General features: G+C 49.2%; 14 protein-coding genes across 14 annotated transcripts; 5 read left to right on the top strand and 9 right to left on the bottom strand.

Moving 5' to 3' along the window:
• Positions 1 to 109: 109 nt before the first annotated feature.
• Positions 110 to 1,604, bottom strand: I303_102796 (uncharacterized protein; the record flags this gene model as incomplete). Its single annotated transcript, XM_018406144.1, has 8 exons — positions 110 to 186; positions 260 to 319; positions 424 to 478; positions 549 to 577; positions 666 to 773; positions 928 to 990; positions 1,071 to 1,086; positions 1,173 to 1,604. 8 exons carry the CDS (start codon positions 1,602 to 1,604, stop codon positions 110 to 112), a joined length of 840 nt encoding a protein of 279 aa, XP_018264638.1.
• A 479-nt stretch (positions 1,605 to 2,083) lies between these two features.
• I303_102797 (uncharacterized protein) lies at positions 2,084 to 3,749 on the top strand (the record flags this gene model as incomplete). The annotated part of the gene is made up of 7 exons (XM_018406145.1): positions 2,084 to 2,117; positions 2,187 to 2,222; positions 2,333 to 2,448; positions 2,568 to 2,690; positions 2,900 to 3,043; positions 3,185 to 3,352; positions 3,477 to 3,749. The coding sequence occupies 7 exons, from the start codon at positions 2,084 to 2,086 to the stop codon at positions 3,747 to 3,749; spliced, it is 894 nt and encodes a 297-aa protein (XP_018264639.1).
• A 441-nt stretch (positions 3,750 to 4,190) lies between these two features.
• I303_102798 (mitochondrial 37S ribosomal protein uS7m) lies at positions 4,191 to 5,292 on the bottom strand (the record flags this gene model as incomplete). Its single annotated transcript, XM_018406146.1, has 3 exons — positions 4,191 to 4,212; positions 4,395 to 4,697; positions 4,937 to 5,292. 3 exons carry the CDS (start codon positions 5,290 to 5,292, stop codon positions 4,191 to 4,193), a joined length of 681 nt encoding a protein of 226 aa, XP_018264640.1.
• A 325-nt stretch (positions 5,293 to 5,617) lies between these two features.
• On the top strand, positions 5,618 to 7,521 carry I303_102799 (uncharacterized protein; the record flags this gene model as incomplete). Its single annotated transcript, XM_018406147.1, has 3 exons — positions 5,618 to 5,804; positions 6,008 to 7,028; positions 7,191 to 7,521. 3 exons carry the CDS (start codon positions 5,618 to 5,620, stop codon positions 7,519 to 7,521), a joined length of 1,539 nt encoding a protein of 512 aa, XP_018264641.1.
• A 421-nt stretch (positions 7,522 to 7,942) lies between these two features.
• I303_102800 (uncharacterized protein) lies at positions 7,943 to 9,270 on the bottom strand (the record flags this gene model as incomplete). The annotated part of the gene is made up of 5 exons (XM_018406148.2): positions 7,943 to 8,040; positions 8,117 to 8,247; positions 8,342 to 8,471; positions 8,550 to 8,681; positions 8,760 to 9,270. 5 exons carry the CDS (start codon positions 9,268 to 9,270, stop codon positions 7,943 to 7,945), a joined length of 1,002 nt encoding a protein of 333 aa, XP_018264642.2.
• A 488-nt stretch (positions 9,271 to 9,758) lies between these two features.
• On the top strand, positions 9,759 to 14,323 carry I303_102801 (uncharacterized protein; the record flags this gene model as incomplete). Its single annotated transcript, XM_065968629.1, has 7 exons — positions 9,759 to 9,776; positions 9,846 to 9,904; positions 9,981 to 10,151; positions 10,214 to 11,544; positions 11,599 to 12,888; positions 12,959 to 14,163; positions 14,240 to 14,323. The coding sequence occupies 7 exons, from the start codon at positions 9,759 to 9,761 to the stop codon at positions 14,321 to 14,323; spliced, it is 4,158 nt and encodes a 1,385-aa protein (XP_065824701.1).
• A 196-nt stretch (positions 14,324 to 14,519) lies between these two features.
• On the bottom strand, positions 14,520 to 15,398 carry I303_102802 (mitochondrial 54S ribosomal protein bL32m; the record flags this gene model as incomplete). The annotated part of the gene is made up of 3 exons (XM_018406150.1): positions 14,520 to 14,607; positions 14,659 to 14,740; positions 15,062 to 15,398. 3 exons carry the CDS (start codon positions 15,396 to 15,398, stop codon positions 14,520 to 14,522), a joined length of 507 nt encoding a protein of 168 aa, XP_018264644.1.
• A 314-nt stretch (positions 15,399 to 15,712) lies between these two features.
• I303_102803 (uncharacterized protein) lies at positions 15,713 to 15,997 on the bottom strand (the record flags this gene model as incomplete). Its single annotated transcript, XM_018406151.1, has 1 exon — positions 15,713 to 15,997. The coding sequence occupies one exon, from the start codon at positions 15,995 to 15,997 to the stop codon at positions 15,713 to 15,715; it is 285 nt and encodes a 94-aa protein (XP_018264645.1).
• Positions 15,998 to 16,772: 775 nt separating this feature from the next.
• On the bottom strand, positions 16,773 to 17,483 carry I303_102804 (uncharacterized protein; the record flags this gene model as incomplete). Its single annotated transcript, XM_018406152.1, has 4 exons — positions 16,773 to 16,817; positions 16,881 to 16,919; positions 16,984 to 17,066; positions 17,261 to 17,483. The coding sequence occupies 4 exons, from the start codon at positions 17,481 to 17,483 to the stop codon at positions 16,773 to 16,775; spliced, it is 390 nt and encodes a 129-aa protein (XP_018264646.1).
• A 433-nt stretch (positions 17,484 to 17,916) lies between these two features.
• I303_102805 (uncharacterized protein) lies at positions 17,917 to 20,222 on the bottom strand (the record flags this gene model as incomplete). Its single annotated transcript, XM_018406153.1, has 15 exons — positions 17,917 to 18,120; positions 18,170 to 18,228; positions 18,291 to 18,404; positions 18,462 to 18,619; positions 18,677 to 18,782; positions 18,841 to 18,854; positions 18,920 to 19,073; positions 19,134 to 19,197; positions 19,262 to 19,392; positions 19,446 to 19,537; positions 19,604 to 19,646; positions 19,706 to 19,768; positions 19,832 to 19,902; positions 19,959 to 20,075; positions 20,137 to 20,222. 15 exons carry the CDS (start codon positions 20,220 to 20,222, stop codon positions 17,917 to 17,919), a joined length of 1,476 nt encoding a protein of 491 aa, XP_018264647.1.
• Positions 20,223 to 20,706: 484 nt separating this feature from the next.
• Positions 20,707 to 22,488, top strand: I303_102806 (uncharacterized protein; the record flags this gene model as incomplete). Its single annotated transcript, XM_065968630.1, has 8 exons — positions 20,707 to 20,877; positions 20,942 to 20,989; positions 21,057 to 21,110; positions 21,182 to 21,241; positions 21,316 to 21,501; positions 21,573 to 21,843; positions 21,912 to 22,135; positions 22,201 to 22,488. 8 exons carry the CDS (start codon positions 20,707 to 20,709, stop codon positions 22,486 to 22,488), a joined length of 1,302 nt encoding a protein of 433 aa, XP_065824702.1.
• A 170-nt stretch (positions 22,489 to 22,658) lies between these two features.
• I303_102807 (uncharacterized protein) lies at positions 22,659 to 23,072 on the bottom strand (the record flags this gene model as incomplete). The annotated part of the gene is made up of 1 exon (XM_065968631.1): positions 22,659 to 23,072. The coding sequence occupies one exon, from the start codon at positions 23,070 to 23,072 to the stop codon at positions 22,659 to 22,661; it is 414 nt and encodes a 137-aa protein (XP_065824703.1).
• A 23-nt stretch (positions 23,073 to 23,095) lies between these two features.
• I303_102808 (uncharacterized protein) lies at positions 23,096 to 25,793 on the bottom strand (the record flags this gene model as incomplete). Its single annotated transcript, XM_065968632.1, has 12 exons — positions 23,096 to 23,134; positions 23,224 to 23,391; positions 23,469 to 23,529; positions 23,586 to 23,818; positions 23,895 to 24,019; positions 24,176 to 24,213; positions 24,284 to 24,305; positions 24,370 to 24,472; positions 24,533 to 24,698; positions 24,774 to 25,019; positions 25,097 to 25,411; positions 25,474 to 25,793. 12 exons carry the CDS (start codon positions 25,791 to 25,793, stop codon positions 23,096 to 23,098), a joined length of 1,836 nt encoding a protein of 611 aa, XP_065824704.1.
• A 495-nt stretch (positions 25,794 to 26,288) lies between these two features.
• On the top strand, positions 26,289 to 27,493 carry I303_102809 (uncharacterized protein; the record flags this gene model as incomplete). The annotated part of the gene is made up of 4 exons (XM_018406156.1): positions 26,289 to 26,503; positions 26,588 to 26,702; positions 26,823 to 26,989; positions 27,064 to 27,493. The coding sequence occupies 4 exons, from the start codon at positions 26,289 to 26,291 to the stop codon at positions 27,491 to 27,493; spliced, it is 927 nt and encodes a 308-aa protein (XP_018264650.1).
• Positions 27,494 to 27,882: the final 389 nt, after the last annotated feature.

Consider the following 27,882-nt stretch of genomic DNA (forward strand, 5'->3'; position numbering starts at 1 on the left):
CTTGAGGTCCGGCATGGCTCGATACGTCCTTCTCCAGATTGCAACATACTGCCTTCCGCTATTGCGATTTAGATGGCTAACTCCATGCTATGTGGATTAAAGTCGCTGATCAAACTTTGACCTTGCCCATATCTAGGTTCTCCAGCCTGACAACCTCCCCATCATCCGCTATGATCTTATATCGCACTACGCCAAACAGACAATCAAGATCAGCGCTCTTGAGGAGAACGGATATGTCAACGAAATGGTTTCGGCTTACCTATCCTCCATGCACCTTGTTCTTGTGGACGTATAGAAGTGAAATATACAGTTCCTGCGCCTATCGTTGGAATAAATCAAATAATCTCCTCAGCTCAGACTCCTCACAGAAGCAGTTTTCAGAGTGATACATCACACCTATGACTGGCGTATAAGTCGACTCACCTTTATCGCCTTTGACTCTGAAGCTCAGGTCGACTCTACCTTGCATCAAGTTGATCTACCGATTCAGATCAGCTGAGCCCTCCCGAAGGTATTGTGCTTGTGTCGTATGCGAAAGAGGGGCTTACAGTACCGGAGATCCAAGGTTGTCCCAGGGCTGAAGTAAATGACAACGGGTCAGTCAGATGGATGTCATGATTCCGAACGAATAGATCATCCTGTACAAACAAAAGGTGATGACTCACCCCACCAATTCTCCACTAGTCTCACGTTCTCGCCCAGGACAGCGATCGCCTCTTTGGAATTGCGTAATTGGAAAGTGACTTGACGAAGGACCGAGGATGACAGACGTTCTATTATTGGTCAGAAGTGAAAATGGACAGGATCAGTATTCATTCTCGATCAAGCCATGTGGAGTAACAATGCCGTGATGCGGAGGGAATGTTGCAGAATCTCACACGCAACACGAATATTTGGAGGACCAGAAGCATGGCCGGATAGACATACCTGCATTCGTAGCGTGAAGTAAGAATAACCCCCATCCCAGACCCAGTAGTCCTAGAGCGACAACTAGATACCACGGGACAGACGAATTCAGCGTTTCATTTATAAACTGGACTTCCGGATCGTCAAAAGGAACTTTGACTGACCGTATGGCAACTTATTCTGGATATCATCCGCATCCAATCCGGACACTCATCAGCTGAAGAACCTTTCTCCGGACCTTTTGAAAGGAGAAAAGGATGACCCACGGTGATCTTAGGTAGATCTCTCTCCCCCGGACGTTCATATATCAACCTCGGTCTACTGGGTCCCTTGAAAGCTTCTTCGGCGTCCATTGATCTTGGTGTAGGTCTCGAAGAATTCGGGCCATTGCCAAGTTGATTGGCAGCTTGTGAGCTTGTTAAGGGTTGTGGGCGCTGATAGCCCGCTGATGGGGGCGGCATACCCCGTGAAGTCTCAGGGGAGTCATACGTTGTTCGGGGACTCGATTTCGACGAGAATACCGTGGCTTCGCTTTGTGTCGGCGACTGAGTTCGAGAAGTCGATGAAGTGGAATTGTATCGCCTAGTCAAGGGCGAAGACGCCGATAAGTATGGTAGTGGTAGAGGCTGCAACCGCAAGGAAGTCTGAGGGAGAGCCAAGGACCGTAATGATCGAAGAGACATAAGGGTCGATCGCATGTTGAGGTATTCTTCGTCGAGTTGAAGGATGTTCGGGCAGCTGTTAAAGCAGATGTTTGTTTGTCACTGGTGTTCTTCCGGCTCTCTTGATGGTCACTGAACTGTAGAGCCTATCTCTGATTCAAATGAGTGAAGAGTCAAGGCAAGATCTTAGCCCTCAATACCTTGCATGAGACCAACTAGCGAACGAACGAAATCTACCGGCTTTCATCAATTCACCTCACAACCGGAGCCACAACAACTTTCGGATTAAACATTCCAACATTTAATCTATTCGAGTAACCCATTTATCCCATCTCGCTCAACGCGTTGAATTGGAGCTCCTGGCTCCTGGCTCCTAGGCCTGGTGGAAAAATCAAAAGTCAGAGTCAGAGCAATATCTTCACAACGGACTCCTAGACTGTCATCTCAGTATAAAGCAGACTGGAGCCTGCACATCAGCTGAACCAAATCGTACAGTAGCTTGTTGTATAGCCAAGATGAGCGCTCAAGACTTCGAACTGGAACCTGTCGGTGAATTTGCACAATCTAATTAAATCCGTCGACGTCCGTGGAAAGGTAGCTGATCGTTGAATGAGGTAGATCTTCCCAAGGACATTGAGCGGGAACTCGAGATCGGTAAGTTGTCCACATACGTTTATCCCTCCTCTACGTCATACATTGAATCACTCTCACTATCATCGTCTTGTCCATACAGGCAGCTGACAAAGGGATGGTGCATGATATAGAGGAAGGAAATAAGAATGTTCGACATAATCGATTCTACGTCCAAGAGACGGAAACCTACTTGAAACACTTGAGACCTCGAGTAAAAGGTATCAACCAGTTCTGGCTCACTACTCTAGTGAGTCAACTCCCCAACAAACCACTCATTGTGTTCAGTGCTTCGGTCAAACAAAGCCAAGCCTTAGCCGATATCGGCACTCACTGACGGTTGATTGACATCGATTATCCAACGTCCAGCTCAACCACACTCAAATCGCTGCGGCTGCTACATCAAAAGCGGACCAACATGCTCTATCTTTTCTGGAAGATGTCGAGCTGGTGCAAGACGTCAACGATTTCAGACCGTTTGAGCTGAAATTTGTGAGTACAGTGTCAGTCATTGTACCCGCGAGATGGGGACGGGAGGGGAAGGCGAAATGAAGTATGAGTCATCGAAGTGGACTGGTGAAGTGGAGGCTCACTCGCAACGAGACGTGAGAGCGGAGTGAGGTGAGAGGGGCGAGATGTCGTTGATATCGTTCAAGGGTGATACTGATATGTTTGACACATGACGGTCGTAATGCACGCAGCACTTCAAAGAGAACCCTTATTTCAGCAATACCGTCTTATCGAAGAAATACTCTCTCCGTAAAGGAGTTGAACCCGCTCCGAAAGATGGAAGCGTGACGGACGAATTGAGGAAGTTCGAAGGTATAGATGATCTCGTTCCAGAAGTAAGTGAGCACCTGAACATATATGTCCATCTTTAGATCATTCCAGTCCTGGTCAATTGAAGGCAAAAATATCTCATGGACCGTTGAGCTGACTGAGCACTGCGCTGACTGACCTTGATCCTCGTACTCTCGTTCTTGCAGAGGTTCAAGATCGACTGGAAAACCGATGAAGTCAACTTACCGAAGAAACAACCCCGAGTCGTCCAGCGCGCAGACAACGAAGGAGACGCCGCGGAGGATGAGGGTGATTTTGAGGGTGATTTGGGATCGTTCTTCATCTTCTTTGAGAACGATGAAGATATCTTACAAGTGAGTTGAGTTAGCTAAATCTACAATTCTTCGGCTTGCACCTGGACTTGGATCGCCCTTCTCATTTTGAGTAATCGCGATGTACTGATACTGATACAATCTGAATATCGGAACAATCTTATAGCTCGGAGACGCAATTCGATCCGATATTCTACCAGACGCATTCGCCTATTTCCAAGATCGAGGCGACTCTTCCCCCGGACAAGAATTCGGGTTGGACAGCGACGACGACGTCGACGACGATGATGAGGACGATGAGTTGGACGAGGAGAGCGATGATGATGCCGAGGCAGAGATTGATTTGGAGGATGAAGAGGATGAAAAACCGAAGAAAAAGAGAAGGTTAGGTAAAGGTAAAAACGGCGGCGGTGGTGGTAAGTGCTGCGATCACTGCTAGGATCCAATACCATCTGCGCGGTAGTGCAAACCTGCAGTAACAAGTCGCGGTGTGAGGTGTGAGAGAGGACGATATGTTGAAGCGATGTGGTTGTTTAGTGTAATGTCGTGATGAGGTGATGAGGTGAAAGTGGACAAGTGTAGAAGTGTAGAAGTGTACAAGGGTACAAGTGTACCAGTGAAGAAACGGTAAAAGTAAATAAGAATAATACCAGAAAGAAGTGGATACATATTTGAGAGCTGGTCTTGCGGAGATTTCATAAGTAGAGTGCACTCTTAGACATACTCGTAGCGCAGTCGTGACTATTTTGCAGAGTTTGAAGGGACGCGATGCATATTTGATAATCGATCAGTCCACCCTGTACGGTGATGAGACTACGCAAGAGCAGATCAATCCAACCTTGTTTGGCTTAACGTGTCATATTGGAAGAGAAAGAATCGATCATCGAGCAGTCATATTGGATCTGCAGAAACAGAGCATTGTTTGGTATATCAGCGTTCAGATCCAAGTGATTTCTGAAACAGTTGACAGAACTGGACGAAGAATGGGAAGGAGCGAGGAAGCATGGAATGAAGTGGAGTAAGAGATAGAGCAACAGCAAGGGCAAGGGCAAGAGAGAGAGAAAAGGAGGAGACTTTGACGCACCTATTCAAATAAGCAGTCTTATGTCTATCTTCTAACCATTTAAACACATCCGATCCCCCCTCAAGAACAGCCAGAACTTCCTTTGCGATCCGCTGATCTCGCGATACTGTACCCTTACGACCTTTTTCACTGGCCTTCAATAACCAGGCGATACCCTGTCTTGTCCTCTGGCGTTCGGTGAGCGCTCGCGGAGTGAGGATGGTCTTGGCGGATTTCCGCATCGAGAGGATCTTGATAGAGGGAGAAGAGAGGTCGATGGCTTGTTTCAAGAGCGGTTGGGGGGATAGATTGGTGGATTGGTGTCTGGACATCCGATGAAAATCAGCATTTCGTATGGGGTCAGATGGAGACTCAAAGAACAGATGGCATGGCTTGCTGATGGGAATGAAATAGAGCAGATGGAAGATAAAAGGTGGTTTGCAAAAAGAGAAATTTGACATTGAGTATTGAACGATGAATGGGATATGGGACCGCCCTTTCTGAGAGTGTCTTCTATTAAAGTACACAACCATGTACCAGTGAAAAAGATCAAGCTCACTCACAGCATCGTCAATATCCTACTGACCATCTTCTGCGCCTCATCCTTCTTACCGTCCTTCATCAGGCAATTCGTAAATAAATCCAAAGTCGGATCGGCCTTTGGCGGTATATTGTGCACATTGAAGGGGCTAGTCGGTGTTTCTGCTGATGCTGCTTCTGATCCAGTTGATGGTGTAGGTGTGAATCGAGAAGATGAGGAGGACGAGGACGAAGACGAAGACGACGAGGTAGAAGAGATGAGGAGATCGCGTAAGGGAGAGAATCCAGATTGAGCGGAAGATGAAGCTGGTTCAGCGAATGCTCGCGAAGACGTAGCGAATGTCCGTCTGGCGGTAGTCAAGGGAGCACGGAGCGACATCTTGAGATGCTTGTTGAGTGCTTGGATGATTCTGGTTGAAGATGTTCAACTTATATGCTTGTTCGTTGAGGTCATGTCTCCCATTTCTTTCTTTCTTTCTTTCCTGCGCTGTCCAAAGTTGACTTTGCATTTTCCCTGGAATTCATTGCTTTCCCACGGTATCCCACTGAAAAAGTTGAAAATCACCCGTGCGTTCATGTCCACCTTTAATTCTCTGGGCGTCACTGTACGAGTAAATCTTTTGAGCATACTCATGTATATTTCTTCACTCAGCACAGTGCATCACAAGAGCTTAGACAATCACATATAGTCAGAGTTCAACACAATGGCCAAACGAACGTCTGATGCCGCAGAGCTGCCGCCCCCGAAATCGACGGCCAAGGGCCAAGGAACAGCTCGTCCGCCGGCGGTAGATGAGGAGATGGGCGAATTTGAGGATAAGTGGGAGGATGAGTACGAAAGTGAGGGAGAAGTCATTGACGCGGAGGCGGAGGCTGAAGGCGAAGAGGATGGTCAGTATAATCTCCATAATATAAGGGATGACAGTGGCATACGGTATCCTCTCATCACCTTCTTTGACCTCAATTCAACTTACCTCTACTCTTGGTTTCCGATCTGGCTCAGTCAACCTTGATCTTGCACTCTATGCCCTGCAATCATCTGAGCATCTCACATTCGAGGCATATGCTGATAACCTTTACTGCTCGCTTCACAGAAGACTTCACACCGGCACAAGAAGACTCTGCCCCTCCTCCTGAACCTACAAAAACCTACCTACCCGGAACCGCCATCGAATCCGACGAACACCTCGTCCCTGACAACTCAGTCTACCTCGCCTTACACTCCCTCTCATACTCCTGGCCCTGCCTCTCATTCGACGTGCTGAAAGACACACTCGGCTCTGATCGGGCTACTTTCCCGCACACCGCCTGGATCGTCACCGGTACTCAGGCAGGCGAAGTTCCAGGCCAAGGAAGCAAAGCGAAGGACGAGGTAGTAATCATGAAACTTGGTAATCTCGCTAAGACCCAACATGACGACGATGATTCCGACGAAGACGAGGACGACAACGACGACGATAATGCGAACGACGAAGATGCTACTCTGGATTTCTTGACTATCCCTCATATAGGTTCAGTCAACCGTATACGTGCTGCTCCCTCCTCCTCTTCCTCCGGCTCGGTCAGTGGCAGTCTACCGGATCCATACCATGTAGCTACGTTCAGTGAAACAGGAAAAGTACACATCTTCGACGTTCGACCATATATAGATACCCTGAGCCAAGGCCAAAACGGAAATTCAAGTACGATAAACAGTAAACCGAAATCGAAATTACCTGTTCATACAATAACCAACCACGGGCGATCGGAAGGATTCGCCGTTGAATGGGGGAGGACTGGTTTGTTGACGGGTGATATCGATAAGAAGATTTACTTGACGACCTTGACCCCGACGGGATTCAATACTTCCCCTCAACCCTATCTGTCGCACACGAGCTCGGTGGAGGACCTGCAATGGTCCCCTAATGAAAGTACGGTCTTTGCGTCGGCCTCGGCAGATAAGACGGTCAGAGTGTGGGATATAAGAGCGAAGAACAGGAAGTCGGTGGTGTCGGTACAAGCGCACAAGGAGGATGTGAATGTAATTTCGTGGAACAAGGGAGTGGATTATCTGTTGGTTTCTGGGGGCGATGATGGGGAGTTGAATGTATGGGATCTGAGGATGTTCAATAAAGGGTGAGCAGGTGTCTCTTTGTCCGAGTCTCAGTCTCAAGTACCTCTTGATTCGCATCTCACATGGATCATGAATCGATTGAAGAGAGAGGACTTGTGGCTGTATGCTGGATGCTGGATGCCGAACGCTGGATGCTGACCCTACCGAATATTTCCATTTTCCAGACAACCCTCCCCCGTCGCCAATTTCGCATGGCATCAAGCGCCCATAACCTCCGTCGAATGGAACCCGAACGACAACTCGGTATTTGGTGCATCAGGCTCAGACGATCAATTGACCCTTTGGGACTTGTCTGTTGAACCTGACGAAGACGAATCTTCGGTGATTGTAAAGTCAGCGGACGGGTCGGAGATACCCAATGTTCCTCCTCAATTATTGTTCGTGCACCAAGGACAGAAGGATACCAAGGAGATCCACTGGCATTCGCAGATACCGGGTATGGTGTTGAGTACGGCTAGTGATGGGTTCAATGTGTTCAAGACTATCTCTTGTTAGGCGCATGAATTTGGTACACGGTATACATATGAATCTGTGAAGGAAGATAGATTTTTTTTTTCAACCTTGTACGATTTTTTGCTTGCTCTTACCCTCGTGCCCTAATACCCAAATATATCAATGCATCGATTGACAGAGTCGAATCTTATACCAGTGGCAAAATCGCTCCTAAGACACATTGTAATATTGCGCAATCAGCATACGCTGAAAGAAACGCTGCGTGATGATATCCTTCACTCCCCCAATCAGACCATATGAGGATGTAGCCATCTACTGATGCATATGGACAGTGTCCAAACTATATATATTTAAGTTCAGATGAGAGCAGAATTGGAACGGCATTGATTGAGCATGCAATGTTTGGTGCTATGGAGCTTACTGTGTATTTCTGGTCTATCAAGCGCACGAAGTCGAACTGATTCTAGGCGGAAGAGAAGAAGAATGGGAGCTTGGTTCCTACTCTCTTTCTATATTGGACATAATCGTCCCCAAAGAATTTGATCAACCACCTCTCTTCATCTGCCCAGGATAATCGTCAAGTCAGCGAATCTTGTGTTACAGGCGAATTACAGCCCATGGCAGGCAGCCGACTCACCTTTAATTCGATGCGAGAAGAACCGACTGAGCACAACGACGAAGCCGATCGTGCAGACTACGTTACCCAAGAGCAATTGAGAGAAGACTGCCCAATAGAAGAAGCCGGTATACGATGGATGTCGGGACCAACTAAAAGCAGGCGCAAGAAGTCCGGGTAAGCTAAATATCCTACCACTCCAGGGGAAGACGAATGTTGTGAGCTGATCAGCTAAGCATAGCTTACGAATACAGTCCATGAGTTACGAGCGTATGATCATCGTGTTTCTTGCTTTTGACTACATGCGAGAAAGATTGAGCGGCTTGAATCATCGCTAGTGATCTGATTACCTGGGCTCCAACCATAATAACGGTGACTGTTGTGCCAATCTGCATCAGCATTTATGCGCTAGCCAAGCAAGAGGGCGCGCAGAAAAGGTAGGTAGATAGCTTACTGAGAGCCAAATAGGGTAGAGAGTTTCGCTTGGAATCGAACCTCGAAGGAAAGAAGAAAGACGCTATGAAGTATTCCAATAGTCCCATAGCGTGGGCAATAGGATATTGTTTGGTGTTGTTCAGTAAAAAAGCTGTTTTCGCAAGACCAGCGCTCAAACTCCATCAGCTACGTCAGACTAGGGTATGCCATGATTACGTAGCCGACTCACCATCTACAGACACTTTGAGAGGATTCCATCCTGCCGTAGTATAAAACTCGAAGAGGTGGAACGTCGCGACAGCAGCGAGATAGATGCCCAATTGCGGTCTAGCCCAATCTCCAGCTACTTTGTCCCAAATCTCCCTCCCAGCGAGGGCTATTGAGGAGCCGATGACAGCTCCAAGGATGGAAGATATGATGGTTACGGATAACAGAGTGTTTGGCAGAGAGCCGCGGGTGTCATACTGGTCTGTTTTCGGCATCGAGATGAATTCCGCTGAGACCGAGGCTGGAGTCGAAGCTGAAGCTGACAACGGCGAGCCCGCTCGAGGGGTTGAGCTAGTCATGTCTGACGAAGCAGGAGAGGATCTGTCTGCGAGTGATGAGTGATTGTGATTAGGTGAGAGATGGTTGCCGTTAGGGACAGGTGTGGGCAGTCTGGATACCTCCGGTGAGGGTGTTGGCGAGGATGATAACGAGGGAAGGGGTGTAATTGTTTCTGCGGGCGCCAGTGTACTCATGCTGACTGAGAATACCTCGTCTCCTGGAATTCTAGATATAATTGAAAGAAGAGTCTGAAACTATGCGTAGTGGAATGCTTAGCAGAAAAAGGCTCAAGCTCTAGTCCGAATACAAGCAGGTATGGATACTCTTTTTCCTGGCTCGAAAAGTAGAACAAAAGGACGTTGCGAAGCCGAAACGCGAACAATAAGATGCTCAATCCGGAGACTCCGCAATCACGTACACAGGCACACAGTCGTGTTAGGCAAACGCGCACACATGAACACTCCTTAGAGAGCCTGGATGAACTGGACATTCGCGCGCCTGACACAATCAATGTTATTCCTTTTCGCGCCCTTGACATTTCATGTTGATTTAGACAATCGAACTGACTTTCTCGAAATTTACAGCAATAAAGACGGCAGGTAGTCCCCAGCAGCCGCCTCCAGAAGCAAGCTTGGTTTGACTCAAAGATATTGCGCGGAAGAAGCGCCCGAAAAGACCCAAGATGGAAGGAGGAGTGACTGTACGTATCATCCCATCCTCCTCGCCTGCTTTGTAATGTTTGTGCTGATGAAAGTCGTGTGTTCGTCAGTCCTCCGAGCTCCGGAATACCTTACACGAAGTGATACAGAGTCGCCAGCATATAGTCGAGTGAGCTTGGACTCCATCACTCCATCGTTTCTGCGTGATAGACGGTAGACTGATGCATTGTGTATATCGTCGACAGCCAGATCATACCTCAACATGCGGATTCTCTCAAAGAGCTATATCTGATGCTTGAACCGCGGCGGAGAGGCCCAGATGATTTCCCACCGATAGCTGAAGAAGGTGCTTTAGATGGCATAAAGGTCGCAGAGGGGTATGATGAGTGGAAAAGGCGATATGCCCTTGGCGAAGGGTGCGTCACCTCATTCGCCTCATCCTTCTATTCCTTGTATAATAGGCTGAAATGCTTTGCAGATCGAGTATATCAACACTCTCTTTACCACCGCTACCTCCTATATCTCCGCCTGCGACATCGACAAGGTTTCCAGATGAGCCTACGAGTACCATTACTACCGATGGACGACCTATAGCTTCCTCGTCCCGCTCACCGCTCAATACCAAGCCTCCTGCTGGTACCGCTGGTCTCACAGAAGAAGGACCGAAGTCGCCGAAACGTTCTCCGCGCCCTACAAAGCCCTTTGTACCCCTGTTCTCCCCATCTCCAACTCTCGATGGAAGTATGACACCAATGGGCGTCTCGATGGATGAAATACAGCCTCGCCCTCGCCTGTTGCCTACAACATCGTTCGCTCCAGTACCCAAAGAAGCCGCACCAGAATGGATTCCAGCAGATAATTACAACCCCGCCCAATTGCCGGGAACGACCCCGAAGGTCTTCATGCCTCTTGAAACAGATTACACCTCGCAATTACCGAAACTTCCACCCCTCCCACCGCAGTCGCGCTCCGCCCAAAATGGCCCGGCAAAGAAGAAGATGAGAGTGAACGACAGTGGAGTGGATCTTTTCAAATTGCAAGCTCAATACACGCTCAACCCTCTGAGTGGATCCCTGTCGAAATCCGCAAAATGTGTCCTGACGAATGACTGGAAAGTCGCATTGAGCGAGATGAGGCATGTCAGAGCGATGGAACGTATAGAGACCAAGAAGAATGAAGGCAGATGGAGTCTCAGACAACCGAAAAAGCTACGTGGTCCGAGTGTCCCGAAATCTCATTGGGACTACTTACTGGAGGAGATGGAGTGGATGAGGGTGGATTTCCGAGAAGAGCGGAATTGGAAGATCGTTCAAGCTAGGGAATTCGCTTATCAAGTCGTAGAATGGCATCTTGCATCCGAAGACGAAAAGTCACGATCGATGGTGGGCGGCCGAGGATGGGGTAAATCGAAAGAAGTACCTATACCTGGACATCCTGGACAAACGATACATCCTGATATACGGACGGGAGAAGAACAGACGCGAGCCAATGCAGCCGCTATGACCGAAGACGATGATGTCGAGATGTTGATAGGTCGGGCAGAGGATTCGCCGGCTGAGGACGGCGTCGCCGGTGCGGAAGTGCTGGAAACCATTGCGGAGATGAGGACCGAGCAAAATCGGGGAGTGGAAGCGGAGGTAAAGAAGGAAGCCGAGGACGTTGAGATGGGACAAGAAGCCGATGCTGATGGAGAGGAAGATGATGCGGACGGTGAGCCCGATGAAGGAGGTACTATTGATGCCGATGGGGAAGAAGAGGACGCAGAAGGAGAGGTAGACGATGCGAGCGAAGATGTTGTTGGACTTGATGGTACGCATTGTGCAAGCTTTGTTTTCTACCTAGCTGACTTGCTTTACGTCACAGATATCGACAATGCGGACGACAGCGATCGAGAAGCATCCGAAGTGCGGCGAGACACGGTGCTGTCCAATGGTCTGGTCATCAACAAGCGATTTGCCAATGTGGAGGAGCTGGTCGCCGCTCGGAATCCTCTCTTGGACTTATCGTTCACCACTGCGACAGTGGATCTGGAATCTTTACCTCAACTCACTACTTCCTCCACGATCACCGAGGATGCTGCTGAACCTTCGACGCCTCCTTCTTTGGTTGATCTCTTCCCCGATTTGGCAGTCTACCAAGGCCCTGCGCCCCCGAATGAAGATAAGCCAAGTCGACGATTAGATGAGGGATATAACAGTGCGCATCGTGTGGCGCATACATCGCGAATTATGGATGTTCAACCGATCCTCGTGTCCACCTTGCAACCGGCTAAGAACGCACCTGACGGTGTCTGGGATATCCACGAGGGACCATATTTCGAAGATCCTAAAGGATCAACAGACGTCAGTCCAACCGTCGTTGCCGCTACGTCAAGCGTATTCTATGGCCGAGGCATCAGACCGTTAGACAGTATGAGACCACCCGAACAGAGCAAGCCGCCTTCCCAGCATCTCCGAGCGCAATTAGTATGGAGTGACGAAGACGATGAGCATTTGTTGAAACTCGTGGCGACGTATCCTTTCCATTGGCAGTTGATAGCAGACAGTTTCAATTCCGAAAAGGTGACTATACCGACCGAACGACATTCAGCATATGAGTGTTGGGAACGTTGGTACTATACTTATAGCGAAGGGAAGGAAAAATTGAAAAAGGCTGAAGAGATACAACTGGCTGCAGCAGCCGCTGGTACCGGTGTTTCAGCAGCTCCTACATCAGCTGCCAATCCCACCGGTCTCGCTACCCCGACTGTCCCCGGGGCATCCGGCACCAACACCCCCGCTGCTATACCACCGAAATCTGCTATCCCGGCTTCAGCATCAAACATGACCGGCAAACCAGGATCCCAAACTCCCCAGTCCGCTGGTGCACCTCAACAAACTCCGAACACAGGTATATCAGTACCGTCTCTTCCTGCGTCCGCCCAAGCACCGACCCCAGCCGGATCCACAGCTCCCCAACCTGGGACAGCTGCTACAGGTACAGGGACTCCTCTGGCTGATGGTGCGCCGCCGCCACCCGGAATGTCGAAGAGGGACAGACAGGCCGCCAAGCCAAAATATGAGGGGTCCAAGAAATCCATCAGACATCAAGCAATTTATGATGCTGCAAAGAGGATGAACAGGCGGCGGGAAGCTAATAAATCTAAGACCGGAGGTAGGTGTTATTCTAGGCATGCACGTCTAAATCGAGATACCTTGCTGATATCCTGGATCCGCCGCCTCAGTCAAAGATCAGCCCAAGAAAGTCATCAATGTTCATGACTCTCACGCAAGCTATCTCCTATCTTCGATATCTACACCATGGGAATTGGTCGAGACGAAGTATCAACGCGATGTCCAGGCTATGCAACAACGTCAACAAAGGGCTATACAAGAACAACAGCGACAGATGGCAATGCGTCAACAAATGTTACAGCAGCAACAAGCTGCTCATGCCCAACAACAAGCCGCTGCGCAAGGTCAAGTCCAGGGGCAGGGCCAAGGTCAAGTCCCCAATCAACAGGGTACTCAACAGGCTCAGCAACAACAGCAGCTACCACAGCCGCAAGCTGGTCAGCCTCAGCCTCAGTCACAACAGTCCCAGCAGATCCAAGCTCAGGCGCAGGGTCAAGGCCAAGGTCAGGGCCAGAGTCGTCCGCCAGCGCCTATCCGAATGAATAATGGCCAACCGATGCCCAACATGGCTCCAAGCCAGCAGCAGCTATTGAACGCCGTCGTAGCTGCCAATGCGGTAAACAGGCAGAACGTCAATGGAGTACCTCCTCAACAAGGTAATATCCGCCCACAAGTTCAAGGACAACCCCAAGGCCAAGGTCAGAATCAAGGCCAAGGCCAGAATGCAACCCAGAGTCCTCAAGTGCAACAGCAGATGCAACTTCTCCAAGCTCAACAAATTGCTGCGCAGCAAGCTCAACTCCGTGCAGCCCAGCAGGCTCAGCAGGCTCAAGCCCAAGCTCAAGCTCAGGCTCAGGGTGGCCCTGGTAGACAAGTCTCCAATGGGTCTCCTTACACTCAGAGTACATCGATGCCAGAAGGATCACCAGCTATGAATCAACAACAAGCACGACACTCGCCACAAAATCAGCGAATATCTTCTGGTGGAAATCCAAATGTTCCCCCACATCTACGAGTAGCAAGCGGTGGAAATGCTCAAAATCAAGGATCGCCTCAAATGACCAATATCCAGGTTCCCCAGCAACAACAGCAACAGCAACAGCAACAGCAACAAAATCCTGTAATGGCGACCCCTCAGATCAACAACGCTGCTGTGCAACAGATCATCGCTCAGCTGGCTGCCAACGGACAAAAAGCTACCCCCGAACAGATCCGGGCTCTGATGCTCCGGAATGCAAGGGAAGCGCAAGCTCAGGTAGCTGCCCAAGGTCAACACCCTCAGCCTGGTACACCTCAGATGGGCGCTCAAGGGGTCGTGAGTTATACCAATCTGTATAATGTCATGATGGAAGGTGTTTATGAAGTAAGCTGATACATCGTGCGACTCATAGCAGCACTTCGCGAGGTCGCCTAGTGTCCAGAATGCTCAAGTCCAGAATCAAAATAGGAATAGTCCCAAGCCTAATCAAGGCTGAGTGCTTGAGTGCTTGAGATTGCAGGCATCTGGTTGCCAGCTGCAAATTCGCTGGATGAGGAAGGACATTCATTATCTGGATCGTTGATCTATCGAGGAAGAATACATTTTTGTTGTACGAGAAGATGCATTGCATGGAAGTCTGTTTACATGGTTGACTACAATGGCGATGCGTCGCCTGCGTGTGTGACACTGGATTACGGTTGTGTGTTTTGTTGTTGCTCTACTACAGGTTCTCTGATCTCTCCAAGAGGAGGAAGTTCGCCCCTTGCTTCTCTCTTCCATCTGTACTGAACGTCAGCTTCATCCATGCCAAGATGATCAGGTATAGCTCACCTGCGCGAAATCTGGGAATAACATGTCGGACAGATATGGTGGGTTAATTTGATTGAGCCGCATGCTTCGCATAACGATAAATCTAGTTGATGCGGATGATCAGCTCTAGTCTCGTTACATATACGTCTATACGGCCTGCACAGTGTCATTTCCCCCTTAAGCCCTGCATCAACTCCGTTAGACCTGTGAGCATGGGGCATTATGCCACCCGTTCCGCCAGCTTTGCCTTATTCTACTCGCACCCCGCACCTCGCAGTTCTCTCATTCTAACTAGACGAACGAACCGCACGCATATAAATGCCTTTGATACGCGCTCGCCCCGAAGCAAGGATCTCTTGTACTTCCCTCTTCCGCCGTGTGCAGTGTGCAGAGAGAAAATGAGATCAGACATGTTCTCACTCACTGGTCTTATTCTTCAATCCCTTGTTCGCACTTCTCATACTTTTCCTACTATGCGAAGTCTTCTTTTTCGGTACACTCGCCCACACGATCGGAGGAATCAATTCCAGTATCGACTCTAGAGAAAAAGAAGGGAATATCGAGGTCCATGATGATATAGGGGATGTCGAAGGGGTATCAATCGGTGCGACGGATGATAAGGGCAAGGCGGGGGTCGATGAGGAGGTCGAGGAAGACGAGGTCGAGGCGAGGCATTGTAATGACCAGACTGGTCGACCAACGTTGAGTGAAGGTCGCAACGAGAGGGCCGAAGAGCGTGCGGACAGGGAAAGGGCAGCCATCTTGGAATACCTGCGACTATGATATGCAGCTTGAGCTGTATCCATATATATGCAGATATGTATAGGCAAAAAGTCAAAGAAATGACAAGGGGTGAAGCTGAAATCTCAAACAGAGAGTAAGGCACGGTGCACCAAAGAGAATTGCCGAACAACTTCCGGGTAAGTGGCACATGACGATGCTGCTTTTTGGCAGTCGAGGGTCCGGGTGGTATTGCATTTATCTGATCACCCGGTGCATTCAATAAGTCACTGCATGAAACGACGTCTAGGCAAGACCCTTGGTCCGAAGCTAGAGGCAAGTGGATTCATATGGGCTAGTTCTGGCTACCGCCTGACTGATCATCAGTCGAGTCGACGGACTGTACTTTGTCAAGTTCCGGATTATGGTCAAATCTGTCGGTTGAATCGACGACTTCAGTAGGGGTATACTTCCAGGTCGTAATATACCCAGAGGTAGTAGATCCTGCAAAGTAATCCTTAGTCCATTTCTGATCTCCCAGCGTTGAGGTGATATCTTCTTCCTTGACCTGCTCGCCATCGAATATAAATTGCTCAACCGTTTCCCATCCCCAAACGATTGACAAATTATCGTTAGACATGCTGTGAGCGAAAACCCAGGACATCAGCGGAATCTCACGATATCCTGGCGTAGTGACAGAGAAATTAGACGTCACCACGGCTTGTGGCTAGGGCTAGGAGAAGTGCTTACTTGTGATAACTTGTTACTCAAAACACAATTTGAAAAAGGCAACGGCTTGAGTAAGTTAATGAAGCAGACAACGATGCGAAGCAGTGCAGAGGGTTTTATAGGTGGTTGCTGTCTGAAGCTTGTCTGAAGGATGTCCAGCGAACTTTGCATCATTGCTCACATTTCCTTCCCTTTGCATTTGATGCGATGCGTCAAGACAAAGACAACCTTTATTCGCAAGAAAGGAGATAGCCACTTTGATGTATACGTCGCATGTCCCTACCACATCCTGTGAGCGTTTTCACCTACGCAAGAGCCCGTCAGAGTCGCTCCTTGCCGCTGCCTTAAACAAATACATCTTGACAGCCTGCACAACGTATTCAGAATTTGAACAGCCTATTTCTAAGATTGACAGTCGGAGACGACGACTTAATCACTCCCTTTATCAGTGGTTGAAACTGACAGCTTGTTTTTCTCTTTGCGTAGCTATGTTGCGAAATGCATTCCGAGGTCTGACCCTGATCGGTCATGACTGATCACCATGTGAGGTGACATTGGTTTGCGGCGACACGGCGATGGAATTATGCTACCTGATAGATGATTGAGCGCTTGTCCTCATCCAGCTAGTCGTGACCGGTTCCCGCTCGTTCGCGATCCTTTTGCATAGCAAAGGATCAATATAGAAATCAGACTTGTCCAGAATTAGCCTTTTGGAACATCTCCATTGCTTCCTATGAGCCATCGTGCATTAGCTCCAGAGACACTTTCCCTAAATAACGGGTCAATCCGCTCACTTTTGGATCAACACCGGCTTTCTGCAATTCCGACATGAGCTACGTATCAAGACGATGATCAGCATGGACATCACATTAGTGGAAGGCTGTATACAGGACTTACAGTTTGAGCGGCATTGCGCAAATCGCTGTCCATAGCCATCTTAGCCATCTGTGTCATGGAAGGTTGTTTAGAGGTATCGAACCCTGTGTGAGCAACCCATGCGGTCAGCTCAGCATAAATTGGAGGATCCTATCTGGAGACATGATTCCGACTTCACACCCTTTGTCCCCTTCAGCGCATTCGACGTATTTCTCGCACAACACCAATTGTACCCAGCACGATCCCAACCCGAGGCTCGAGATGTGAAATTGGAACTCCAGATTCGTAGGGAGCTTACCTTTTTGCTTCATGACCTCGCCTAAGGTCGTTATGGCGTTTATAGCTCCCTCATGATTTTTGACTTTCTCTTGGAATGCTTTGAATGCCGGATCCTGGAAGGGGTCTTTCGGTGCTTCTGAAGCCAAAGCCCGGCTCGATGATTGCAAGAATCGACGAGCGACGATTGGACGGGATTGGGAGGATCGGGCGATCGAGGAGGTCAAACTTCTTGCAGCACGCATTCTTATGCTCTCTGAGAGATCTTTTGGAGACGGATCGCTGAAAAGTATGAAATCAACGAAGTCAAGATGTGCGTCGATGATGTGGAAAATCAAATTAGTTGGATCTTCGATGCGTCATTTCATCATCGTTCGCGCATCCGAGATCCGAAACATGCGACTTACGTAACGCGGTCACTCACTTGTCCTTTATTTTGAGGCAATCTGCTTTCGCAGAGCCATGACCTGCACGCTCACACCAGGTGGTATTTCGTCAAAGTAGACCTGATCATGACTTTGTCCGGTGCATAAAATGAAAAGCTATAGATTCAGACAGTACAAACAAATTTCAACGGCGAGTCACCCCCTTAGACCCTTTTCCTTCGAACCCTCCTCATCTGCTTCTCCGCATAGCAATAACGATACCAGCCCGAATCCCCACAGCGCTACAGTATACTTAGACCTGCCCAACAGTGACTTGAGTCATCTCGATGTCTTTATCTTTCCTTCCATCCGAGAAGTCCTCAGCTTCTACATCACGAGCCGCTTCGACAGGCTGGTTCTCGACTACTCTGGGTGTGTATCCCGCTCCTGCTCCTAATCTGTACCAAAGGATGGCCACGCAGACAGCCGCTCCGGCAATAAAGCCGACAGAGACCCACTGTATCATTTCATCAGCCTGAATCATAGACGATAGTGATATGACGTACCAGTGCTGGAATATAATGGGGAGCGGTTCTGGAGTCATATATGAACGGAGCGGTGATTCCTATTTGACATGTGTTTGAGCTTTGTACCGGAGTACCGTCGATATGAGGAACAGATACTAACCAGATATGTTTGCAAAGGCTGCGATACCTGCGCTAGCCACTGCCGTAGCTGATGCACCTGACACGGTGGATGTTCGTAAAGCTAATAGTGGAGCGACTGCCGAGTTTGTGCAAGCTGGGAAATCATGTCTCAGCGAGCGAAACGATGTGAGTGGTAAGAGAATTAACGCACCTATGAGCAGAATTCCAACGTATCTACCGCCAACACTGGTTTTGACGGTTGCGAGCAGTATAAATCCAATTGCGATGATGAGCAAAGCCCCCAGAATATGTTCAGGCCTTCTTCCTCGGCGATCAGACCACCATGAGTTGGCAACAATGACAATGAATCTGCGAGAGACTTCGGCTCAGCGCTCACGCGGGACGATGAGTTGGAAAACTCCTTACCCAAAACAATTTGGTGGGATGATGAGAGCTTGCGCAGCGGCGCCCTTGAATCCGAATCCTGCGATGAGGGATGGCGCAAAATAGCTGAAAGCGTTGAGGCAGTGGTCTACATGTCATCGGTTAGCTCGATGCACTGTGCCAAGTGTCTTATCAGGAGGACATACTGATGAAGTAGTAGCTATGAAGTAGACAAGAACCATCGTCAGCCGCTGAAAGCCATTGGGCTGAAAAGTGGCAGCTCACGTGAAGGCGAAGAGCCAGAAGTCTAAGGCCCGAATAGTGGCCCAGATCTCGGACCACAGAAAGTGCTTGTCCGACATCTTAGGTGCATAAGGTCCCAGTCGAGAAGAGGCGACCTCTTTCTCATCCTCTGACAAGAACTTAGCTGTCTCTGGGACTGAAGAATGTATGATATTCAGCTTTGCAACGCTTGACTGTCTAGGACGAATTGACGTACAATCGGGAAGCAGGAAGAAAAGGACGATTGCAAAGAGAATAGCCGGGATACCTTCCAATATGTACTGATTTTCGTAGATCGGATGAGCGCCCTGTCCGATGATACACACTAGAAGCACCTCGACTCACCAGCCATTGCCAACCCCTGAGATTCGCTTTGTGATTGAGGTAGGAGCAAGCCGTCGCGATCAGACCACCGATGGCGCCTGATACACTGACAAATCCCAAGAATACCGCAATACGACTGCCTCGCTCTTCGGCTAGCTATACAAGTCAGCAAGGTACTCGCTTCTCTGGATGGCGAAGAACCCACGCTTGTACCAGAAACACAAGTACATTACCACACCAGGGAAAAAGCCCGCTTCGGCTATTGCGAGGCAGATTCGGCAGGCGACCAGACCGCCGCTGTAGTGAACACGACAGATGATGAGAGATTCTCGCCAGGACAGGGTGTACTTCAGAATTGCTTACAAGGTTGTACAAGCAGCTGTGCACATGGTGACGATTCCCCATACTTTCACGCATTGTCATTGTCAGACAGCTGACTTGACTGATGTTGCGGCTTGAACTCACACAGCATGATTCGGGCAAGCATGACCCGTGGTCCCATCATCTTCAACAAGAAGTTCGACGGAACTAGAGTGGGTCACCGATGTTGAGTGCTGAGAACCATGTGATCTGAGGTGAGGCATAACCCACATTCAAATAGGATATACGGCGCAAAGAATATCGCGACGACCAGTGTATACCGGCTCCCTGCGATGTTAAGCCTGCAGTGTCCCCAGCATCAGCTTGCCACGTTGAGTATGGGGAATCGTTCACCCACATCTCATTCATGGTCGACCCGTCTTTCGCATCGTTATTGAGGGTTCGTGCATTACCCAAGTTTGTACGATCAATGTAATTCAACAAATACGCCAAACAGATCAAGGGCATGATGCGCCTGGGGAAAGAAAACAACACGTTCAACTCTTTGGCACATTACAATGGTAGGCGTGACTAACCTGTCGATCTTCCTGACCAACTTCTTCTCGAACCTCTCATCAAGAGAAGACACTTCCCGAGTATGACCCTGATGATCGGTATCCATGTTGCACATTTGATGCGGTTTCTCTGAGTTCAGCCTGGAAAAATTCGATGTTGCGAAAGGATGTGTTGACGAGTTCCTCCGAGAACCTGCATCCCTTTTATGTATGATCCATTGCCAGACTGCACAATGCCACCCAAGTCTCATTGGTGGACGATCTAAGTTCTTATCTCACATGATCATATCTAGGGTTGCGCTGGGCGACCGACACATTCCGTATGCACCGACACATTCCGCGTCAACGTCATTCGTAAGATGTCGGTATGCATCGGTGGCAAATATCGGATTCCTTCGGTCAGGCTAAAGAGGCGCCGACATCTGATCGGTTATTATGTGGCCGCTACTGTATCCCTCCCTCCGTCTCGAGTCATGGTCAGCCAGATAAGAGAGCAGCGATACATATATACCATGCAAGCTGAACCATACATGGTGTAGCGGCCCCTGTATCCAAGTGAACCATACGTATACAAACAGCGAGCACAACAATATGCCTTCAAGCGATAAGTTATCGAAGGAAACGTCCATTCTCATAGTTGGAGCCGGTGTGTTCGGTCTTTCGACGGCGCTACATCTCTCTCGAGCCGGATACAAAGAGATTACAGTCATCGATCCGCATCCTGTACCGTCTCCGCTGAGTGCGGCTAATGACATCAACAAGGTGAGAGTTCATTTAGCGGGCTGTGGGCCACCATGACGTGCCGACAGCTGAGCCGTTAGAGCAGATCATTCGTACGGAATACCATATTCCTCTTTATGGTGGCTTAGCAAGGGTAAGTAGCTGTTCCTCTTGTGCAGCAGAGATAGAAGGTTGGTGGCTGAGGTTGGACTTGACAATAGGAAGCATATCAAGCTTGGAACCACGACCCGTTATTCGCTCATCATTTCCATAAGGTCAGTCGAACAGTACTGCATTTTTGCAGGTCGATTGTCCAAGGCTGAGGTTCAGACAATCTCTTACATAGGTCGGGTGGTTTACGGGTGCCGCAGGAGACGATACCCGTGGACACGAGATAGTCGCCAAGGTGAGTCAATCATCGTCATTTAAGCACCCTGGATGAGACCTGAAGCTGAACAACGCACGGCGTATGTGCTTTAGATATGGGCGAATATCAAGGCTGACGGAGTAAAGACGAACGCCAAGCAGATAAAGTGTGGAGATGACTTGAAGAAGATTGTATCGCAGACTTCCGGCTCGCGGAAGTTAGATCAGTGGATGGGGATCTTCAACCCTGAAGCCGGCTGGGCACATTCCGGCAACGCTTTGATCGGTGTAGCGAACGAAGTGGGTTCGGAATACTTTTTCTGATGGCTAGTATGTCCTCAAACTTACTCCGACTGACAAACACCGAGTAGCTGCGAACACGAGGGGTGCGATTCGTACATGGGAATGACGGAACATTCGAATCCCTGCACAAGAATTCGAAAGGGGTGGTGGACGGGATAACAGCTAGCAGTGGTCGACATATACCAGCGGAGAGAGTTATATTGGCGATGGGAGCTTCAACAGGGTCTAGATACCCAGTGAAGGATATGCTTCGAGCCTACGGATATGGTTTAGCTATGATCCAGCTTGAGCCTCAAGAAGCATTACTGTATAAGAATATGCCCTGTTTACATTCCAAAAGTGGGTCAAAAGATTTCCTTTCGCCTCATGGTATTGACATTTATATTGACGCGAGCTTGCTCTTGTAGCACTGGGGTATATCTTTGAACCTTCGGTGGATGGCCGGTTGAAGATTGCCTTACCCGGCCGATACGCTTGGTATGGCTACGGCGACGGCGAGGCCTCTCGACCTGAAGCACCAGTATCTTCCTATAACAACCTGCCGCCGCAATGCATCAAAGAGATGCGTGAACTTCTGGCCACTTTTCTTCCTCAATTGGCAGATAGACCTTTCTGTTATTCCCAATTATGTGTGAGTAGTTTCGCGATTTATTATCTGTCACATCCGTGTCATGCTGATCTACAGGTGTCCATTAGTGGGATGCGGATTCCTCGGACGACAATTTCTTGATCACTTACGCGCCAGAATCGGAGAGGGTTCTCTTCGCGACCGGAGGCTCGTATCATGGCTTCAAATTCTTCCCTACTATAGGTCGGCACGTCGTATCTGCGCTAGAAGGTACGCTAAGCGAGGAAGCTAGGCTAGCGTGGCGCTGGCGTCCCGAGATTGCGGGACAGTACAAAACAAGGGGGGATGGTGAGACCAGGGTGCTCGAGAGGGATAATCCTGTAAAGCCGGAGACGGTGAGGACGAGTCGGCTGTAGAGTCAATTCGATACAGTACATTGGCACTTTTTGTACCAAATCATTCTTTGCAAATCGAAAGTGATTGTTACAACATACTGCATTGATGTATACATTATACATTGTACATATACATACGTGACTCCAAGGCGATTCACAACGTTGGAAATGTTGAAAGAAGCTGACCACATTCACGAGAAGATGTTACTGACATCGGTGGAAAAAGATTGACCATTGTTCGTCGAAGCAGCCAGCATCTCCTCGATATCAGATATGATGGAGCTCGGATCGTATCCGAATCCAGTCATGTCCGTCCATTGATCTTGACTCTGAGCTTGAAAATCCATAGTCAGATCGGTATCGAATCCGAAAAGCGCCAGCGTGGACTGATCGGTGAGTAATGGTCCTTCTGTATTTTGGTCTGGGTCGGTTCTGATAGGTTCGGTGGGTATCGAGGGGAAGACTCTTTCTAGGAGAGTAGAAAGGTAAGATGCCACGTGATCCGAGTCCACCGCGACATTCTTCAAAGATCGGATGAGGGAATATTGAAGATCGACTATCTCTTGCTCGGGAGGTGCCACTGCTCCGAAAGACATAGCCTGCATTCATCAGCTTAGTGTAAGCAGCACTATCCACTTACTTTCATCAGGAACACGCTTGCGAAAACCTAATAACCATTGAAGAAGAGAAGATCAGCGATTGTCGTGCTTGAGCCGGAGATTTAGAAGGTAGAGGGTGGCTGGAAGGAAGACGTACGACCCGAAGGAAGACTCGTGTTGGACAATATTTCAAGACACCTTTTCGTTCCATAGCGACTCCGCATTTCACCATAGAGATCGCAGCGTCCACGGCTTCGATGATGAATGAGCCCTCCGACGATTGTATCACGTTGGCCTGAAACACACGATCTTGCCTATTCTTGTGCTGATCGTAATCAAAAATGTTAAGTCAGCTTTCCACTTGGTCTGTGACCTTTCCACACTCTGACGAGTCAGACGCACCTTGTGACGCTGTAGTAATCGATTCTGGGAAGCTCGCATAGCTATAGAATTGGCGTACAATCTGTGGTGACGATTCAGCATGGATGTACAGGGAGTATTTAAGTGGTGATGACTGACTTCACATAGTCGTGATCCATTCTCCAGCGTACTTGCCTCAATTCGTCAGGCGTGAAAGGCTCTTCGCTCTGATCCAGGATAGGATAAGATGGCAAGTCGCCCGCTTGCCTCTGCCACAGAGAATCCAGTTCTGGTTTGAGGCGATGTAGTGTGCTTTCGAAACGAGCTGTTTTGATCAGTTCTTGGGTCACCTCAGGTGACACGTAGAGCAATTCTTGCAGAAGCCCAATGATCTGCACCACCTTCAAGTAAGCAATGCGATCCTCCTTCATGCTGCCCTCGAGACCACGAACCACATTATGTACGCACATGGGTTAATTCGACGACCCCGAAGATCTCTCGATGATGGAGGTGCACTTTAGGGAGAGGGAAAGTCGTGTCCCCGGTCAGGTAGCCGATGCCAGATATGGTCCTGTACCACGATGTCGACATCTCTAGTTAAGTGGTGACATGAGCAATGGGCACCCATTTTTGTCCGACTGTCAGATTGCGAGGACGGGAAGAGACGAAAGAACCCACTTGCTGTGGTAAGGTGTCGGAAGAACGGAGTCAGCCTTGTCTCGGAAGGAAAGCTTCCGCTATTGACGTACCTTGCATGAGAGAAGCACGACTGAGTCGGACCGAAGCACTGTGAACGGTAGATTCCAACTACCGATCAGGATTGTCCACTAAAATCTCCTCTAGGCCAATACACTCACTGTCGATCTGCAGACAGGCAATCTAAACCAGAGGTCTTCAGATGAGCTATGCCGTATGTCTCATTTATCTGACTTTCAATGCTTACTCGTCCATGTCCTATAACGACGACTCACAACCCATTCAGGCTGCGTAGGATCGAGGTAGGTACGTTCGTCTTGCAGATCCAGTCGTTGCGCCACTCGCACAGCCTATTCTTACGTCCTCAGCAGGCTGGAATAGCGTGACCACGTGGAGAAGAAGAATCTCACCATGCCGGTCAATGCCCACGATACATCATCGTACAGCTTGCAGGGACTCGACCTTTCCATTCCATCCTCCGGGACATCCAATAGACCGGTATCAATGAGTGTCGCAGGTTCTGGCGGCCATTCACTGAGGATCAATAGTGCCTCGACGATTCCGATAGTCGCATTTCTGAACGTAATACCAGGATCAGTCAGATTGAGGGGAACGAGTCAAGCTACCCCAGCGATGTGGGAGAAGACTCACTGTCCCATCGCGATGAAGCTGACACGATGCAAAATCCACCTCATCAGATCGCCACGGATTTCTTTGCACCGACTATCGGTGTATATGCCGCCAAAAGGTGGCGGAGTACTGAAAGTATGGTAGCGGGCTGCAATGGCAATCATCACAGCAACAAGTATTGGCTCTTTCAGTAGAACCCCCAAATTGGCGGGGTAGAACAACTCCGGTGTTATTATAGGATGACACGGATTCATGTGGTCTTCATAGCTAGACAATGGATAAGCTAAGCCAGATGCACAATAATTGGTTGTGCCGTGTCAAGCGTAGCTGAATTGTCCACTCACAATCGCAGTAATGTACGAGCTTCCTCGGCAGACAGCAGTCCTTTAGATACAGGCTGCCAGCGTTCCCATCTCGCGTCTTGTGTCGTTGAACTTGCTTCCGAAAGCTTCTTGTGACTACCTACTGACGGCACATCGTCTGCATCTGCAGCTGCCCGAAGGATTCGCAGAGCATCTGCAGGATTCTCCAGTGCTTCACCTCGCGCAAATCGGAATGCTTCTGATGCATCTCCACCTAGCTGGGAATTGCTATTTGCGCCCGGAATTGCCATGGCGTTCAGCGGTGAGGTCGTAGGTGCAGCCGTACTGTACACATCGCTGCTGAGTGAACAAGCAGATCAATGAGAATACGGAATTCGTGAAGTAGTCTGACGACTCACGTAAAATTCGAGGTTGGACTAGTATATTCTGGCTGACGAGGGATCGCATGTGTCGAAGGTCCAGCGTCGCCCTCGTTTATATTGGGAGGATTGAACGATCGACTCAAGTCTTCCCTGCCGTATATAGGAGTGAAGATGCACTCCCTGTGTGTGCGTGAACATCGTCGACAAGGAGGATCATGAGGTGCATCTGGGTTTCCCAGATCGCAACGCAATTTCGCTGTGCGGCACGGCGCGCATGCTTGATATGTCCTTTTCGGCACCGCGCGGGAGTCAAAACGGCCAGATAGACCAGTAGAGCTTCTCCTTTCAGCTGGCATTGCTATGACTGCAGAATTGGTTTCCCATGATCCGAATCGTGAAAGGACAAATGTAATGACGAAAGAAAGTAGATAATTCACCGTTATCGTGACTGCTTCCGACGTCTTCCGATGGATGCCGCATGCCTAGATAACGTTAGCACTTCCATTATATTCGACTCTCAATTGTTTGTCAACGATTCGACCAGTCATCCAGCAAGTGTTTTAAGCGCAACCACCATATAGGACGCGCAAGGTCTTCTCTACGCCTCGTTCATGAGCGTCCATACCTCTCTCATTCGTCCAGTAGCATAGTATACAGCGGAACATCAGCATCTCCGAATCATATCTCGGTCGAATGGTTCGAGATACCATAGCGAAAGCCACGTGCCCAGTCGGTTCCTGAATCGCCGCTGACAGGATCTCGTCGACGACGCTTGTGTATGTATTGATGACCTGATCTTCCTCATTCTGCTGGAGCACAAGGTCATTCGTACGGAAGATCACACATCCGACATGTCGAACTCACCGTGCACCCTGACATTGGACGATGGGACGCATTATGACCTGTCCTCACTCGGTTCCGCCAAAGCAGATTACATAGCCCAAGTCGGGGAGACAAGCTACAATCTGAACATATGCAGAGGCGTCGTAGGTGAATTACATGCAGTGGAAGATCCAGATACTGTCGGCGGGTATGTAAGGAAGGACGATGGGGACTTTGTACTCGGGTAAGTGTCTCTCGTGTACCACTTCCTATCAGAATTGCCAGTCTGGAGGGTCTGACTCCGTTGACCTGATCAACCGGTGAACAGACGAGTGCACACGAATCTGACGATGTCGCCAATGACCAACGAGCCGATGTACGTGATCACCGATGGATCGCCTTGTCCATTGAATCCCGATGCGAGAGCCTCTACAGCCATACGGGTGAGTCTCACCCATCATTTCGATGATGCTTTCATTGCTGCTGCAACGATCCTCCCTTCCTTTGTGCCCGGTTTATCGGTCGGCAAGCCAACGCTGATGCCAAGCACCCTTGCCATGTAGTTCATATGCAGTCCGTCCGACTTCAATGCTGGTAGTCCGGTACTGGTAGCGAACCTGCCTCCGCAAGACCCGTGTCATTTTTATTTTGAATGGAGATCGCACGTAGCATGTCCCACCAATCCTAAATCAAGCTTAGAATCAGGCCATTATATCGTTTTTGGAGCTATGTAGGTCTCGCAACCTCTACATGCCGAAATCACTGCTGTCCAAAGGAGCTAATGCCACGTCTGATGTGACATAGACTGGCCATAGCTATTATAACATGGTTTGGGGGTCATACACTCTACAATCGATTCTACCTGAACCGACGAGGCCTATCGCAGTTCCCCGTACCGTCCTTTTCTTTACCTAAGATCGCATTGCCGAAGCGTGGAGCCGACAGCTCGTCAAGCAATGGACCTAGATGGGGTGCATGGCGGAGAAGGAGTAACAGGGCTGGATATACGGGAATCCGAGCAGACGAGCACGAGGAAGAAGGTTTTGCAGGTCGGTTCAGCTTAGACGATGACGAGCTGGATGAAGATGCGGAGGATCTTACGGGGGTTGGAGTAGGGAATGAGGCTCATGCATGGAGGAGTCAAGCTAATGGATCGTCAACCGTGGCTGGGGATGGGGCAGGAGGTGGGAAAGGGAAGAATGTAGGCGTGCATCAAGGTTTAGTTGATATTTAGATCGACTCTATGTAGTTCGTGCTATGTACAGATAGTGGAATCCATGTATGAAGATGATCGCACATGCCCGTGACAAGTTTGCGTCTTCACAGGTTTGTGCATACAGTGAGTACTCGTAGTCTTAAGCTACACATATTCAGGATCTGGCCGAGAAGGATGTGCCGTTGCCGGATTGCGCCCGGTCTGAAACCGGGTTCCGAGGAATGGGGCGTCCCTTATGACCGCATCACAGATATTTCGGTTAAAGCTGATATTTTGTGGGGTTGTTTGTGTTGCTCGTAGTATCAATTGCTAGCATGACTGATGGCTTACCGTTAATCATCTGATACACATACACTGCATTCATCGATAGTCGGTCTAAATCAGCAATCTAGCGACAACTTACGCAG

Source organism: Kwoniella dejecticola, chromosome 3 (genome assembly GCF_000512565.2).
Source record: "Kwoniella dejecticola CBS 10117 chromosome 3, complete sequence".
Lineage (NCBI taxonomy): Eukaryota > Fungi > Basidiomycota > Tremellomycetes > Tremellales > Cryptococcaceae > Kwoniella > Kwoniella dejecticola.